The sequence below is a fragment of the Coturnix japonica genome, chromosome 28, assembly GCF_001577835.2.
Source record: "Coturnix japonica isolate 7356 chromosome 28, Coturnix japonica 2.1, whole genome shotgun sequence".
NCBI lineage: Eukaryota > Metazoa > Chordata > Aves > Galliformes > Phasianidae > Coturnix > Coturnix japonica.
In genome coordinates, this window is record NC_029543.1 from 1,080,532 (window position 1) to 1,097,532 (window position 17,001).

General features: G+C 47.7%; 1 protein-coding gene across 1 annotated transcript; it reads left to right on the forward strand.

The window, feature by feature from the left end:
* Positions 1–91: 91 nt before the first annotated feature.
* LOC107325684 (tyrosine-protein kinase ZAP-70) lies at positions 92–16,719 on the forward strand. Its single transcript, XM_015886793.2, has 13 exons — positions 92–366; positions 9,475–9,929; positions 10,670–10,830; positions 10,968–11,106; positions 12,267–12,345; positions 12,614–12,654; positions 13,404–13,452; positions 13,749–13,923; positions 14,156–14,362; positions 14,640–14,832; positions 15,044–15,184; positions 15,653–15,765; positions 16,045–16,719. Exons 2-13 carry the CDS (start codon positions 9,528–9,530, stop codon positions 16,166–16,168), a joined length of 1,824 nt encoding a protein of 607 aa, XP_015742279.1. The 5' UTR covers positions 92–366; positions 9,475–9,527; the 3' UTR covers positions 16,169–16,719.
* Positions 16,720–17,001: the final 282 nt, after the last annotated feature.

Consider the following 17,001-nt stretch of genomic DNA (forward strand, 5'->3'; position numbering starts at 1 on the left):
GGCAACGTCTTTGCTCAACACGTTTGCTTAAATAAAAACAGATCTTCACCACCTTCCTCGGGTTTGTATTCTTCCATGGCACTGAGATCTCGGTGCTCTTTCATTTTGTAGACTTACACGGCTTTTATTTTTTCTTCTTTCCTTTCCTGTGCAACAAGGAAATAGGTCACATTTCAAAGAAACCAGCAAACGGAGGTTAGCAAATGCCAGACAGCTCACTGGATGGTACGGCCTTTTCCCCTCCTATATTCCAAAACTGACACATTTCTCACTCGACAAAGAACGTTTTTCCCCCTTTTTTCCTTTCTTTCTTCAAAACTGCTATAACAACCCTCTGACGGGACGTTCTGCTCATCCACAAGCCAGGTAAGACCTTCTTTTTCGCTGCCGGTAGCTGTTCTACAACATGGCTGCTTTGTTCCTTGCCTCGTAAGTGCTCCATACACCTGGTTTGTGGTAGGGTGGGAGATCTTGTGAAGCACTGGTGTTAATAGGCCCAGCTGAACCCACTGTGCTGCTTCAGTACGCTTCTATTGACTGCTCCATCGCTGCTTGAGAAGACCAGCACAGTGTTATGGGGCCACCATGCTCTCTTTTTGGTGTCGGGGTATTTAGATCATAAGATGAAATGGGAGCTTACAGTCCAATAATTGGGTCCAGTCTTTCTTTTATCTCTGGACATAAAACATCAGAATTTGCCTTCTCTGGAAGCTTCCCTTTAAGTCCATTGCTGTCTGGGAGCCCATGTGGGAAGAGTGAAGGTATTTGGCACCAAACAGAAGAGCAAGTATATTCCAAAAAGAGGCTTCTACCACATTTATATTTGTTTCTCTTTAATTCTTTGTCATCTCATCTGTTACGGCTCTGCACTTTGCTGTGAAAACAGGCATAATTCCAAGTCCCATCAGTTCGAGTACAGTCCATGGTGTTATGGAATAAACTAGAACAAAGGAAAATTCAGATTAAGCCTCAGAAAACATTTTCTAATGGGCAGATCTATCAGATGGTGGAATGGAGGCTGCAGAGATGAGTGGGAAACTGCAGGGGAGACTGGAGAAGGGATTAGGTAGCCTGGCAGGCTGCAAGCAAACTGATCTACGAGGTTCTGCTTCCTCATATATTGATGATTTGTGTAGTTTCAATCCTTCCCCACCCTTATCCCTTGCCCAAGTCATTGTAGAGCTTGCCGATGCTCCCAAGAGTACAGCTTCTTACATAGATATGGATGGTGCCACAGCAGTATTACAAAAATCATAAGGGAAGGGCCCTGCTAAGTCTTGGATTGAATGGGCACAACAGAGACTGGGGGACCCAGGCTGGAGATAGCCTAGAATAAAGGGCAGACAGCAGTGACAGTGGGGAATGTGGGCAGCTTTCTTCCAACTCCAGCAAACAGAAAGCTGTAGCCACTTTAAGGGAAGGAGGTTTTAAGATGAATCTACATCCCCAAATTGTATTCAGATAGCTGGAAAAGAAAGTCCTTAGACCTACCAAAGTAACAGAAAAGCCTCATGCAGATTTAGCCCTTTACTTTCCATGCCTCAGCTCTGTATTTGGAAAATAGAGATAGCACGCTGCCTGCTAGTGATGCAATTCAACACTCAGAACAGACCTTTTCACATAGGAAGTGAGTGATTGTGAATGCAAACTTCCATTACCACTTGCAAGTCACACGCTTTGCCCAAATGCCTGCTGTTCACATGCAAACACACACCTACACTTCAGAGCAGATGTGCTTTTGCAAGAACTAGCTGAGTTTCTGAAGTCCAAAGTCAATTTCCCCTGCTCCCAAAAGTGTTCGTTTTTCTCTTCAGAATTTCTCCTTATGGTTATGTGGATAAAGCACTAAGGGACACGGTTTAGCATTGGGACTTGGCAGGCCAGGGTGATGGTTGGACCTGTGCCGTTCTATGATTCTATAGAGACAAACTTGAAGAAATATCAGAACTTTTAACTACCATTTATTGACTCAAATCTCATACTCACATCCTAGGGAAAATCCTGCAGCTGAGGTGCACAGCACCACTGATTTTTGCCCAATTAGCCAATAAGGAAGTAACACTGCACCTGGATGAGTGCTAAAATCCATTAAAGCCTTAAAAGAAAAGTATTAATGCTTTTGAAAGTCTTCTAAATAATCCCTCAGTAGAGTTCATTAAGTAAAGAAAGCCACGATAGTTTGGGTCAATTAAGAACAAATTGCTCATCTGCTACCCTGGAGCAGACCACACTGGTATCTAAAAGCTGAGATCTGCTGGGTAGATGGAAAACTAGCATGGTATTTTGCGTGAGAATGATGACCCTCTTCCTCTTCGATGTTTATGCTGATCCTGAAGATTATGGGGTTTAGATGTACATTTATGGCTAGCCCCCCTGGTGTCTGATCTGAGATTCTAATCTGTCACACACACAGAGCTGAAAGGCAGAGGTGAGAGTATAACTACATCTATTTTTAAACAACGACAGCTTCATTTGATAAAGCCCTAAGGAGCAGCGTGAGACTGCGCACACTGCTCTAAATCAATAGAAGAAGCTGTTATCATGTCAAGGTATAAAGGACAGAGGTGCAAAGAGCCAGCAAGCACTGCCCCAAGGAATGCAGTTTTGATGCAGGAACAGACAGCAGCCTGCAGGAGGGCCCTAAGAGTGAGGTGGCTTGAGATGCTGGAGGAATAGGCAGAACTTGAGGAGGGTTCAGTGCTACCTGCAGCTCTGCATTCACGTTACCAGGGCAGGGTTAAACAGCACAGGGCAATTCTGAGAACTCAGCTGGACCCATGCAGGGCACGACATGCCCCGCACAGCTGCCAATGCCCCAGCTCCCCAGGACCTGGAAGGTTTTCCACTCCGTCTTTGCTGGGATTGCAGAAGAAAAACCTATTTGCAACTAATTGTTGTTGGTCTCTCAGCCTGGTTCGTGGTGGGTGGGTCTCAGCAACAACAATTCTGCCAGCAATGCCCAAGCAACCGCAGGATGGGAACATCCAGCCTGTCCCACCATGGCTGGGTGGCAGCCAGCATCCTGGAGGGCACTGCAGCACAAAGCCCTGTCCTTGGACCACAATGTTCTCCTTCAAGAATTTGTTTTGATGGGTTACTGGCGGACCACAACAGAAGTAGTTGGCATGTTCAGCCGACAAGGGGAGGGCTGCAAGAGGGTGAAGCAGAAGCGAAGTGACCAGAGAGGGCTTTCCAGAAGACAGCTTAACCCTCTGCTGCTCAGTGCAGTGTCCTGTGCTCAAAGAAAAGAGGATGGTGTTTCCATTTTCAGCTGCAAGAGTTCAACATTAGCTTGCTCGGTGGAAGAGTTAAAGGAGATGGTGCATCTTGCCATCAGCAGGGACAGCATGGACAGACATTAATGCATAATGATGCAAATTTCCACTGATAGTATAGAAAGGACAAAAGCTAAGAATCTTCCAGATCTTAGAGAAAGAGCTATTTTGCACCTTAGTGTGGCTGATCACTGAGCTATATCACAGAAAAGTGCAGGGCAGCAGTAACTGCTCTTCATATACCCCTTGTCTGTGAACAAGCAGAGGACCTGTTCTCATTTCAGACACTGATGCTCAAGAAAAGACCACCCAAAAATGTTAACAGTGGAAGAAAAATGTTTCTGCATTCAGTGTTTTTCAGTATTCCATGGAGCTTTGGCTGGACTAGAGGTTACCTTGGCCAGAGAAAGAAGAAGAGTGTAACTTTCCCTAAGTGGAACTCAGAATTGCAGAAATGAGATATAGGAAAGTCCTATTAGCTCATCCCAGTTTCTTCCTGCCCATGGACGACAGTTCCCTGCTGTACTTTTTCTGACCCAGTGCTATGTGAGTAGCAGCAGGACTTCCACTGACCTCCCCGGAGATACTGTTCCACATCCTGATGGATCCTATTAGGAAATGTTTCTTACTAATGAGCGGAAAGTAAGGCTGGTTATCATCTCCATTATCCACATGCCATTTTTTTCAGTGCATCCAAACAAGCTTTTACTCCATAAGACGATCATATTCTTCAGATGCTTGATGGTTGCTCTCATTCCCTGCCTGCTGTCCTGTCTGCTCAATGTATAATGCACATAATTAGTTCCTACCCATTAGTCACATCAGCCAGGCCCTTCACTTGCTCCATCCTGTGCTTGCAGTGTTTGCAAACACTTCTAGAATCAAAGCTCCTACTGAAATAAGTGGTCTCCATCCACAGCATGCAGGTGCCAGGATAGTGTCCACCACCAGCACTGAATCATATGTATCATATGCAAACAAAACTCATCTTTGTGCATCTGAGAAGCAATGAATGCACCCAACCTTCTTCCAACCCCTTTCCCACCACCCATTTATTCACAGGAATATTTTGCACACAAAAGCAGCGCCAGCGGCAAACACCCAAAGCCCCACATTTGGTCATGCTCAAATTGGCTGCTAAACCCCTTTGCCTGGCCTTTCAAAATGAGATTGAGAAACCTCAGTGACTCACGGCCATTTGAGAGCCCATGGCTCTTACTGCAAGCACGGGGAAGTTCGCTTTGGTGTCTCAGCCAAATTCTGAGCTGGATATATTTACTCTGTCTGCCTAAATCGCCTCTAGTAGGGCTAGGGAAGGTCATCTCCTTAAGGTACTATTGTTGTCGGTATTGTAGGGCTGGGTTATGGAGCACCTTGAGCACATGGCAGCCTTCCTCCTGGCTGAGGTTCAGGGCACCAACACCACCTCAATACAACCTGCTCGATCCTGCTTTAGTAGTAATTACATATCCCTGTCCTTTTCTTCCCCTAATGGCAGGGATTGGAGAGATCTGGGGGCAGCTTCAGAGCAGGACTATAAAATAGAGCAAGATTTTGGTTATGTGTAGAGATATTGGCTGTCAGCTCCAGCTCAACCTGCATGGCAGGTAAATGCAGGGACAGGTGCTGTGCTCACTCATCCTCAGGACATCCTGACACCGTTCATTTAGACACTCTGACCCACAGCCGAGTTATCGGGCTGCAAAGCACTCACCAACACCAGGCAGTGAACAATGCACTGTATTTAACCACGCTGGAACCTAATTAAAAGCTGTTCAGGATGAGTGGGTCCAGGGCCAGAAGTGTTTCCAGCGGCTCTACAAAGGATCAGCAGGGTGTTCACAGCCTTCCAAAGCAAATCCACATGCAACAGCTGAGCAACTTGTGCTTTAGGGCAGTGTTCCTCTGCTTTGTGCCACCACCCCTACCCATGGATCCTGTACCCCACCTGTGCCCCAAGAGAAGCTCTTTAATGGGCATATTTGGAATAAGAGAGGATGCTCTGGATGGGACCAGAACTCAGGGTTGTTCCTACACGAACCCAGCTACCAAATACCCCAAATAATAGTCACAGAAACACACTGATTCCTGCATGCATACCCTACTGAAAGCAATCATCAAATCCAACTCCCAGCTCCACACTGCACCATTCAAACCCTATGGCTGAGAGCTCCAGCATCCCTGGGGAGCCTGTTCCATGCCCACCACCCAGTGGTACACCAACTTTAGTTGCCCTTTGGTCAACTAAATGGGTAACTGTCATAAAAATGATGTTATTCTCGCTGTGTTTTGGCTCAGGGAACCACACTCTGCCTGTTTTCTGTTGTGCAGCACTGCAGAAACATCTGCCCCAGCATTCTGTGGGTTCACAGCCACCAGTGAAAAGCTCAGAGGAAGCAAGCTGGCACCAGACAGCGATGCAATCCCAGCCATTAAAGTAACAGCTGGAGCAAAGGAGGCAGATAGCTGTAACTACTGGGCCCAGGCAGGTGGTCCCCCCCTCCTCTGCCCCCTCCCCATCTCCTGCTCTCAAGGAGAGAAGAGCAAATTGCTTCCGCTCATTAGCATCTGACAAATAACCACAGAAGGAAAACAAGTCCCCAGCAGGATATGAATGAGCTCAGGCCTTTACAGCCATCTGACTGCACCAAACAAGCGTGTCATCAATTCTCCATGCTCTGCTGCACCCGTTTCTCCTCTTCTGAGAAGGATGAGCACCCTCAGCCTCAGGTTTAGAGGGGCCAATTCGAAGCAAAAGCAGCAAGGAGATGTGGAGCAGGAGAGTCCCAGCAGTGCTGAGCCCCTTCGTGGGCCCCATAAACACCACATTGGAATTACATGCTTTCCTTTCAGACTGTGGGCTCTCTTTGTGGCCAAATGACTCCCATGTTCTGCTTCAAAGAGCAGAGGTGTGCAGAGTTTCTGTACACGGCCAGGGATCCATGGGCAGAGATGAGAAGTTTGGGCTTTCAACAATGAGAACAGATGGGGTCCTTGGGAAGAAAAAAAACATAACAGGCTTCCAACAACAGCAGGGAGCTTTTTCCATGCAATTTCTGTCAACACAACCATTTCAGGTAGGACTGAGTCAGGAACACACACCTACAAGTACAGGAGATCATTATCTTCAGTGACAAGCACTAGGCACCCTGCTTGGGCGAGCAAACAAATGGGCTCAGAGCTTCACCAGCTCCCACTCACACATAGCTTAAGTGTTAACACTTGGTTGGGTGGCTGAGGTTTGGGTGTGCAGTCAGCAGCAGGGAGGTCAGAAAGCAGCTGAAGCCAGGAAATGTAAGTGCTTGTGAGGAAATCTTTGGAAAAGCTGCCATGGAATGCATAAATGAAATGTGGACATTAATCACAAGCAATTAGAAGGCTACGGTCAGGACAATCCAAAGCAAGTTTAGGGTTTAAAGCAAAACTATGAAGCATTTAAAGTTGAATTAAAGTTATTTCGAGGCTATTGGCATTTAACATTTAAAGGACCACATCCCATGGTGTGGAAAACAGCTCAGTCCATCTTCTTGACCAGCCCTCAACTCACAATGACATCAAAAGGCAACCTCTACACTTGTGACACTGTTCAACCCTTTAAAAGCGAGTGGCCAACTACATATAGATTTATTGACTGACGTCTCAATGGCTTCCTGCCTGGCTTTCCTGTGCAGACTGTACTTTTTACGTGGGTGTCTTTTTTTTCCCGTGCCTCCTTGTGTCATAACATCAACTTGCAAACATGGCGTTATCACAGCCCCGAGGGGCTGAGAACCCAGAACCAGGAACGCCCAGTATTTGCACTGATGCAGCCTGAGGGATGGAGATAGAGTTCATATCAAGAGTGATAATATGGTTCATCTGTGGCAGCAAGTCTTATGCAAAAGGGGAGCCAGGGCCTGAACCAAGGGGTTCCAAAGCCTAAGCCAGCTCTGATCACTGCCTTCACTCTGATGTCTCCCTGAGTTTCTTCTGACTCCAGCCCTGGGCTTGGAGAGAAAAACACTCTGTTTGTGACCAAACTGCCTGTGTAGGCAGCTGGAAACTTCGTGAGAGCTCAGTGATGATCAATGGCTTCTGCTGATTGAACGGTTTTCAAACATTCCATTTTCTGTGATGTTTTTGTCCCGGACTTTACAGAGAAGTGAACCAATGAGTTTTGGTGCCTCATCTTTTTACCTAATCACTGTTTATCCCAGGTAGAAAGTGGAAATTAGTAGCACATGAAGAAGGCTGTCAACCTCCCACTGCACACTCAGCGCTTCCTCTTCCTTCCCGCGTGAACGTGACTCATGAGCTTACACTGCAGTCAAAAACAGGAGTTGCAGTGCTTGCTCTTCAACCCACCACCAGTGTTCCCACCTCAGGAGCTGAACTGGGAGATACTGAACCCAACATAAGGGCTGCTTTGCTTCCTGGAGCATTTCCATTGAGCTCCAAGCACTGACTGCTGTTCAAGTTTTTAGCTATGGTGTGCTCTCGTTTGCCTTCTGTCTCATACTGGCAGATCAGCCAAGATCCCACTTTGTTTCATTTATTGATTTTGATTAAAAGGGCTTTGGAACTCAGAATTTAGGCTTGCTTGAGCTGCCTGACAGGGCTTACACTCTTTCCACGTGCAGGCTGCAAGTGCTGCTGACGGCTTCCTGTTGTGGTTTCCTGCCTTAGCTGAAACACCTCCTCCCCGCGCCTGCTCTCCCTTCCTGTTCTCATCAGAGGGGCACTTCTGGGCTTAATGAGCACAACAAACAAATAGGTAGAGAGAAGAGTCTGGTTGCCATAAATCCAATTCCCCATTGGGTCTGATGAACACTGAGCAGAGCAAGGTGCACAGGGCAGAATGGTTTCCTCCTGAATCCTACACCATTCCTACCAAACCAGAGCACACATCAAACCCTCCCCTATCCTTGGGAGCACAGAGCTGGCACCCAGTTATGGATGCCCCATCCTTGGAGGTGCCCAAAGCCAGTTTGAAGGGGGCCCTGAGCAGCCTGATCTGGTGGGGGGGCACACAGCTCTCAGTGAAGGATTGGAGCTTGATGATCATTAAGATCCCTTACAACACAACCATTCTATGATTCTGTGATTCTGATGGCCAACCAAGCACAGCTCCAGCCTGAGAGCCACTTCTGCAACAGCACAGCGGGGCCAATGATAAGCATTACTCTCCCCATCATGTTCAGAAGTGGGAGCGATGCTGGGAATAAATCAGGGTAAATACCAGAGAACTGGCCAACAGGTTGGATTTCCTTTACCCTAAATATGAGCAGTGCATTTGCTGGAAGTGCTTAAGGACACCATGACTGGCATGGTTAGTGGGCATGGTGTGGGTGGGCTGATGCTTGTACTAGATGCTCTTAGTGGTCTTTTCCAACCTTAATGGTTCTATGATTCTCTGACTCTGGTCTTTTTAGGGTCTGCATCTGCGTAATGACAAAACAGAAGATTAGGCTCCAGGGAACAAATGAGACCCTGTAAATGTCGTAGGATTTCCGTTCATCAACGTGGGTGATTTTAGTTGTTTTGATACAAATCAGTAACTCTCAGGGAAAGGGACTCTGCAGTGACTCAGTCAATGAAGTGCCATTTCTCACTGCACTTTCACCAAGAACCAGCACTGCAGCAGCGTGGTGGTAGGTTTGCTTCTGGTTTTAGGTTGTTCTGAGCAGGGATCTGCAGTAATGCTTGCACATTTCAGCTTGATGGAGACTGGGGCATTGAATTTGCTTTGCAGTGATGGCTGGCCACCTCTGAGCTCCAGTTTTCTCTGGAGCACATGGCAAGATGTAGAAGTAGGAACTTATAGTAATTGTAATCAGAGTATTGACCAGCCAGAATTTCCTTTTATTGTGGACAGTGCCAGAGAGAAAATAGGAAGTAAAAGCAAAGAACACTGGGATAGATGTAAGAAGCACAGTGAAGATAATTTGTGACTGGAGCAGTTGACTGTAGGATTTGGTGCAGTCTCTGCTTGAACTAGACGAGAATCAGGTGAATTTCAGCTTGCCATTTCTAGCTCTGTTCAGGGCAGAACAGAGGATTCACTGTGTGGGGTTCTCTGGGCAGAAATGTGAATGCACCCACGCAAGCGATACTCGAAGTGACCTTAAAGGCTGAAGAACCCTTGGATAAATGAGTTTGAATCCCAGTTAACCATTTTTGAAAGATTAAATCAATGAAGAACTTTGGTTCTCTCTTCCAGATTGAGCACCAGTAGCGTGTGAGCCGAGCCGGGCAGTCCCAGCACGTGCAGCAATGCCAGATGCTGCTGCTCACCTGCCCTTCTACTATGGCAGCATTGCCAGGTCGGAGGCTGAGGAGTACCTGAAGCTGGCTGGCATGTCAGATGGGCTGTTCTTGCTGCGTCAGTGCCTGCGCAGCCTGGGGGGCTACGTCCTCTCCATGGTGTACAACCTGCAGTTCTATCATTATGCCATCGAGCGCCAGATGAATGGAACCTACGCCATCGCGGGTGGTAAAGCACACTGTGGGCCTGAGGAACTCTGTGAGTTTTATTCCAAGGACGCCGATGGGCTCTGCTGTACCCTCCGCAAACCCTGCAACCGCCCCAGTGGTGTGGAGCCCCAGCCGGGGGTCTTTGACAGCATGAGGGATAACATGGTGCGCGAATACGTCCGGCAGACATGGAGACTGGAGGTAACAGTCATAGCCAACAGCACCATGGAGTGCAAGGAGAATCTCTGGGGCTTACCCCACCTCCCATCCTCAGCTCCTCTATCACTGTCTTCCTCCTCTTCTGTCACATCATGGTTCTATTTCTCCCTCTTTGTAGTTAGACCCTCATCTGTGCCTCCATAACATCATGATGGAACCAGACTCAGAACTCTTGCTCAGGTTTTCCTTGCTCTTCAAAGTCTTTCTGCAAAAGACCTCTAAAAGTGACCCGTTTTAGACTAGAGATGCTTGTCAAAATGAGAGCTTCAATAAGATTTCTCCATGAAGCTGAACTGTATCTGCTGGTAGATAACACAAAGGACATTGCCACCTACTGGCAAATGAAAACCTGCAGCTCCTCAAAAAGTGTGGAGCTGATAGAACTCATTTACAGCAGCACATATTGATTTCCAGACTGCACTGCCCTTGGTAAGCTGTACTGCACAGGGACAGCAGGCAGCAAAGGAAGGGGTCCTTGTCCCCCAGGAATGCAGAGTTGGAAGGCACCCATGAAGCTGATGTCAGATCCTCCATACGAACATGGTGGCTTCACTCTTATAGGATTATTAAGGTTGAAAAGACCTCTAAGACTGCGCCCAATCTCAACCCACCCCACCATTCCCATGTCCCTCAGTGCCACATCTCCATGACTCCTGAACACCTCCAGGGATGGTGACTTCTCCACTTCCCTAAGCCATGCCTCACTTCTCTCTCTCTTCCAGGGAGATGCCCTTGAACAGGCCATTATAAGCCAGGCCCCACAGGTGGAGAAACTCATTGCCACCACAGCCCATGAGAGGATGCCCTGGTACCATGGTAACATTGCCCGGGATGAAGCTGAGCGGAGGCTTTACTCTGGGGCACAACCTGATGGGAAATTCCTGTGAGTACACAAACCCTGGTAGATGCTGTCAAACCCATCCTACCCACCATTTCCCCTCTTTCCAGTGCCCTCTGGTTATTTGTTTCACATGAGTAAAAAAACCTCGAGTTGCTTTTAATAGTTCTTCTTCCCACCAGGCTGAGAGATAAAAAGGAAAACGGCACTTACGCTCTGTCCCTTGTCTATGGCAAAACAGTTTATCACTATCGGATCGACCAGGACAAGTCTGGCAAGTACTCCATCCCTGAGGGGACCAAGTTCGACACGCTCTGGCAGGTACCGTGCTGGGGGATGATGAGCACTGCTGTCCTAGCAAAGAAAAGGCTAGGACCTTTGCTTTGCTCCCTTGCTATATCTGCCTATGCCTTGGGGATAAGGAAAGGCCATCTGGAGCCTTAAAGACACCAAGAGCTTGGAAGGTCTTTAACATCTTGCACACAGAGACTCGGGAGGCCCATAAGTCTTGAGCCAACTCCCAAAACCTTGACGTGACCGCAGATCCAAGTGCCAGGAGACGCATCCTGTCACCCCCCGGGGGCTGTTTGCAGACAGGAGATGGCTGTGATACCCCACCCATGAGGAGGGAGCTGGGTTTTAGGGGATGTGACAAGTGCCTGAAGCCCAGGTACCACCAACCCTTATCCTGGAATAACACAGCCCAGTGAATCACAGAATAACCTGTGTTGGAAGGGGCTCTTAAAAGATGATTGAGTCCAACTCCTGGGGCTGCTCCAGGAAAGGAATGCACCACTTCTTCCTGGGGAGGGCTGTTTGCAGACTGTAACTGTTTTGCTGGATTTTTTAAATTCCCAGGGCTGTTTTCACTCTGAAACTGAAAGAAAACAAAGACTTCGGGGCATTTTTTTTTTCTTTTTTTTTTTAATGGAAACAGAACTGTGCCAGGTTCCTTATTTGGAATGAAATCTGAGCCATGCAGGAGGAGAAGAGAAAGTCTGGCCCCCTGTGCTGTGGTTGCCAGGGTTGAGGTGGTGGTCTCCAGCTAAAGTGAGACCCCCACTATGTTGGAAGCAGAGGGTGCTGCACTGGAAAAGTACCTGGGATCCAGAAAGTGAATTCTGCAGTTCTTCTGGGAAAAGCCAAAGGTTCCCTTCAGACTTTATCAGACTTACAGTCCCTTCCGGCTGTGGCAACAATTACATTACACAGAGCCTACCCTGCCCTGCTACTAAAGGTTTTCCCTTTGTCTTTCTTTGGGGCTTATCTAACTTCCCAAACTCTTCCCAGCTCTGGCACACACCCAGATACAAATGCTGTAGGAGTTCCCTGAGTGCACAGATAGAAAGAGGGGAAAGAAACAACTGAATCCCTGAGAAAAGCTGAGAGAAATCATTATGATAAACCATGCGTGTTGCCTGCGAAAGAAGAGATGGTTTTCTGTTTGCATTGATCTCTTTCTCCCCTGATTCCTTTATCAGCTGGTGGAATATTTGAAGCTCAAACCGGATGGGTTGATTTTCTACCTGAGGGAAAGCTGCCCCAACCCCAGCATGCCAGGTGAGCTGGTGCCAGTGCCAACCTTGGCCTCGGTCACTTGTCCCAGGTATCACAAGCATCACTTCATGTCCTGTCTGTGGGACTCCTGAGGTCTCCCAAGGGCTGGGAACAGTGCCCATATCCATGCATGTTTCCAAATCCATTCTGGTTAAAGCGGTAGAAAGGGACTTCTGTGTGGGAGGGATTGGATCCTCAAAGGACTGATGCTCTGTTCCTGCATGGGGTGTAAGCAGACTTTCACTAACAACTCCTCTCTTCCAATCCACAGCCTCTGCAGCACCAGCTCCACCAACCCACCCCTCTGTGAGCGTAAGTTGTGGGGAGAGTCTGTTTTGTTGGTACCTCGTTTAGTGGCATTTTGAAAGGATCAGACTGTGCTCTTCTTTAAAAGGCAACAACTCAACTGGAATATATTAAGGCCAGCTGCAATGCTGTCTCCTTTCCAGCTTGGATAGGGACAAGGAATAGCTGGCCATAGCTACCATCAGTGTCAAGAATGGTTTCCATTCACGCTGTGCTCCTTGCAACACATGGGGCTGACCTTGGGGACCCCCCCCCCCTGCCCTCCTCGCTGGTTGGGTTCTGGGAATGCTCAGCCCTACTGCTGGCTGCTGGCCATGGGCCACATCTTTGTGCTCCCTCTGCATCCCCAGCCCCAGGGAACGTCTGTGCTCAGTGTCCAGCTGTGCTGAAACCAGTAAGTTTGGGCTGTGTGAGAGCCCAGCAGAGCCTAAATAAAGGGCTGAGCGTTTACCCAGCTTGTCAAAAAGTTTTCACAATCTGTGGTGGGCTCCTGCAATGACTACTGCAAGCATTACTGGAGCTCAGAGCTGTGCTGGACGAGTTGTACCATATAGCAGTAACAACTCTAAGGCTGCAGAGCTGCACAGGGTCCATGCCAGCCAGGACCAGACCAGCTCAATGCTAAGTCAGTCCTTGTGCCCAGCACTGCATCTTACAGTGGAAACCAGCTCTGCTGGACTACAGAGGTTCCCTGTCCCTCACCTCTCCCATTTCCCCTGGCTGCTTTACCCACTTTATCAATGTTTCTTTTCCAGAAAAACCTTGGGCCTCTCAATGCAGATGGATACACACCGGAGCCTGTAGGTGAGCATCTCTTAATGTCCTTAAGCTGAAGGAGTTGCCATTTGTATTGCTTTCTGGTCAAAAAGCCCTGCTGCAAAGCCTCTTTTCTACAAGGGCACCAGCAAAGTCACGTTCCATTCCCTATCCTCTGCCTACTAAATTCTTGGTATCTTCAGTTTGAATACTGATTCAGCTTGAATACTGGATCCTGCAGGAGAATTGGCCAGGAGGGAGGAGAAAATACAAACAAAGGAGAGAGGGGCAGGGAACAGTACATCATTTACAATTAAACAACTCTATCTCTCTGGAACATGCAGGGAAGTCACGCATGCTACCCATGGACACCAGTGTTTATGAGAGTCCATACAGTGACCCCGAGGAACTAAAGGATAAGAAACTCTTCTTGAAGAGGGACCACCTGATGATTGATGAAGTGGAATTGGGGGCAGGAAACTTTGGCTGTGTCAAGAAAGGAGTCTACAAGATGAGAAAGTGAGTGCTGTCCTGTGAGGTGCTCAGAAACTGCCATCCATTTTCTTAGTTAGAGAGACCCTAGAGTGATAATGGGGTGTATAAAAGAGACTTTGGAAGGTCTTAAAAAATGGCAACAGGGATGCAGATATCACAGTGTGAGAAGCCTCCAGACCTACAAGTGTCAAATATCCCATGAATCCAGCTGCTGTTTAGTTCATCCATGTGTGTGTTCCTCTTGTACCCTGTGCAGGAAGCAGATCGATGTGGCCATCAAGGTGCTGAAGAGCAACAATGAGAAAACAGTGAGGGATGAAATGATGACAGAAGCCCAGATCATGCACCAGCTGGACAACCCGTATATCGTCCGCATGATTGGGGTCTGTGAGGCAGAGTCCCTGATGCTCGTGATGGAGATGGCTTCTGGTGGACCACTCAACAAGTTCTTGTCTTCCAAGAAGTGAGTACTGAATAAAATGTGGCTGATTCTCTGCATTTCTCATTGAACTCATTGCTGTCAGGGAAGTCTGATGTTATAGGGAAAGGGAGGGTGATAGTAGCAAAAAGAGATTCCTTTTTATGCAAGCTAATAGGGAGAGATGCTTCTAGATTAGAGATGTCCTTGTTCACTCTCCTTTGCAGCTGGAGTGCTTAGAGGGGACTATGCTGTACAGATTAATGACAGGTCCTTGTTGTCCAGCAGTTTTATTACTGCATTGTCCTTCTATCCTCCCCAGAGACGAGATTACAGTCAGCAATATTGTGGAGCTGATGCATCAAGTATCCATGGGGATGAAGTACTTGGAAGAAAAAAACTTTGTGCACAGGGACTTGGCAGCAAGAAATGTCCTACTGGTCAATCAGCATTATGCCAAAATCAGTGACTTTGGCCTCTCAAAGGCTCTTGGTGCTGATGACAGCTATTACAAGGTAAGTGTAAGCAGAGCAAAAGGTGGAAATAGCCAGCAGGGCTGTGGACTCAGACCCCAGAAACTGGGGCTTTGGGCTATTCCCAGTAGCCCTGATGTACAATGCAGTGTGATATTGCATTTAACACAAATATGTAGCAAAGTAAAACTTGGTTTCAGCTCAGAGCAATCTGTATCACAGGGTGCATATGTGACTCTTTGCTTTGCTGTAGGCCAGGACAGCAGGAAAGTGGCCTTTGAAATGGTATGCGCCAGAATGCATCCTTTATCACAAGTTCTCTAGCAAGAGTGATGTATGGAGCTACGGTGTGACCATGTGGGAGGCCTTCAGCTATGGGCAGAAGCCATACAAGGTGAGAAGGCAGAGCTGGGTCTATCACGGGTGGATGCTACAATCTGGATTCCCATTCTAAGGCAGGCTGAGACACACTGAAACTTCAGTTTCCATTCCTTTGAGCTTTTACTGCTGCTGAACAAAAGGGAAAGCAGACAGGCTCACTTCCACTTTGTGGAAGGCACAAATTGGATTGCTTGGACCCTGCAGCTTTGTGTTCATGTAAGGGAGAGGAAATGGAAAGCAAACCATTTGGGTTTGAATCAAAGCAGATCTTCTCTTTGATCCTCCCAGCTGCTTGCAGAGCTGAAATATCAGTTGCTCAGACACTGCTCAGCCTGGGCTTGGGATGAGATACCCAGAGATGCTGACTATATGGGGTTTGCTGTGCATGGACCCAAAGCATGACCAGCACAGATCTGTATTTACTGGGCCTGTTGCCAGCTCCAAAAACATTAAAGCATTTTCCCACTTGATCATCTCCTAGAAAATGAAAGGCCCAGAGGTCATCAGCTTCATAGAGCAAGGGAAGCGCATGGAATGTCCCACCGACTGCCCAGCAGAGATTTACGCCCTCATGATGCAATGCTGGACCTACAGGTAAGGACTTCCCTTGCTCATTTCTCTGCTGGCTCATCAGGGCAGTACAAATGAATGTTGTCTCCTGCCTTTGTCTCATTCCCAAATTCACAATGCATAGAATGCATCTACTCCTTGCTTATGGCTTCTCTTCTAATCCTAGAAAGGTCTCATCTCCTTAGCCCTGGCACAGCTTGTGCTGTTCCCCCTAGATTATTCAGTGCCTGCTACCTTCTCCATTGGGTCAACCCACTTTTTTCCTTTATGTTGGCTCTTATTTGTTCCTTTCTGCCCTTGCAGATGGGAAGAGCGCCCAGGATTTATGTCAGTGGAAAACACAATCCGCACCTACTACTACAGCATTGCCACCAAGACAGAAAACGGTTCAAAAGCAGAGGACAAGCCAAAAGCAGCTTTTCCCTGAGTTTCCCCATCTGCCCCTCAGCACACACCCTGGACTTCCTGCACAGGACCTGGAAAGGCATTTTGCAAGTTTTGACTTTAATCTTTTATATGATGGGGTTTTTTCTTTGCTCCAGAATTAAGAAGCCAGGAGATGATGCTGCCAGCAGACAGAAGAGGAGAGCACACAGCTGCACTATATGTCTCCCAAATGCCAGCCATGGTTTATACCTCCAACCTGACCAGCACACGACAGTACAGGATGGTGTTGTAGTTTCTTCCTACCCACTTCCAAAACCATATCCCAGTATCATAGCTTAATGCCAACCAGGCTTACTGGGGACGAACTATGCTGGCTCCAGTAGACCTGGATTTCTCCCAGTCCCTCAGAAAACAATTCTTGTGCTGGAAACCTGCTCAGCACAGGGCATGGTGTCTTCTTCCCTGCACTGGTTAAGGCTCCTCATACAACAAAATCCCAAGTGTCTGTTGATTGCCCCCGGGCCCTGAATGCCTCTGTGATACTGAAATGACCATTTTGGTAACTCTATAAATAAACCATATTTTTTAGCATCTCTGTGTCTCAGAGTATTGAACTATTGTAAATACACGCAGCTGCTTCAAGCTGAAAATTGTCATTCCCCTCCAGCAATGCAGGGTTTCCCTCTCTGGCCCTCTCCATATCCTTGCAGTCACTATCCTTGTCATCCTAGGTTGGCTTCGATACAGAGCTGGAGCTTTCCTGCACAAAGAGCTACTCAGCTGAGTCCTCTGTGGAAATCCATCCATCCATCCATCCATCCATCCATCCATCCATCACAGAATCATGGAATCGCTCAGGTTGGAAAAAGACCT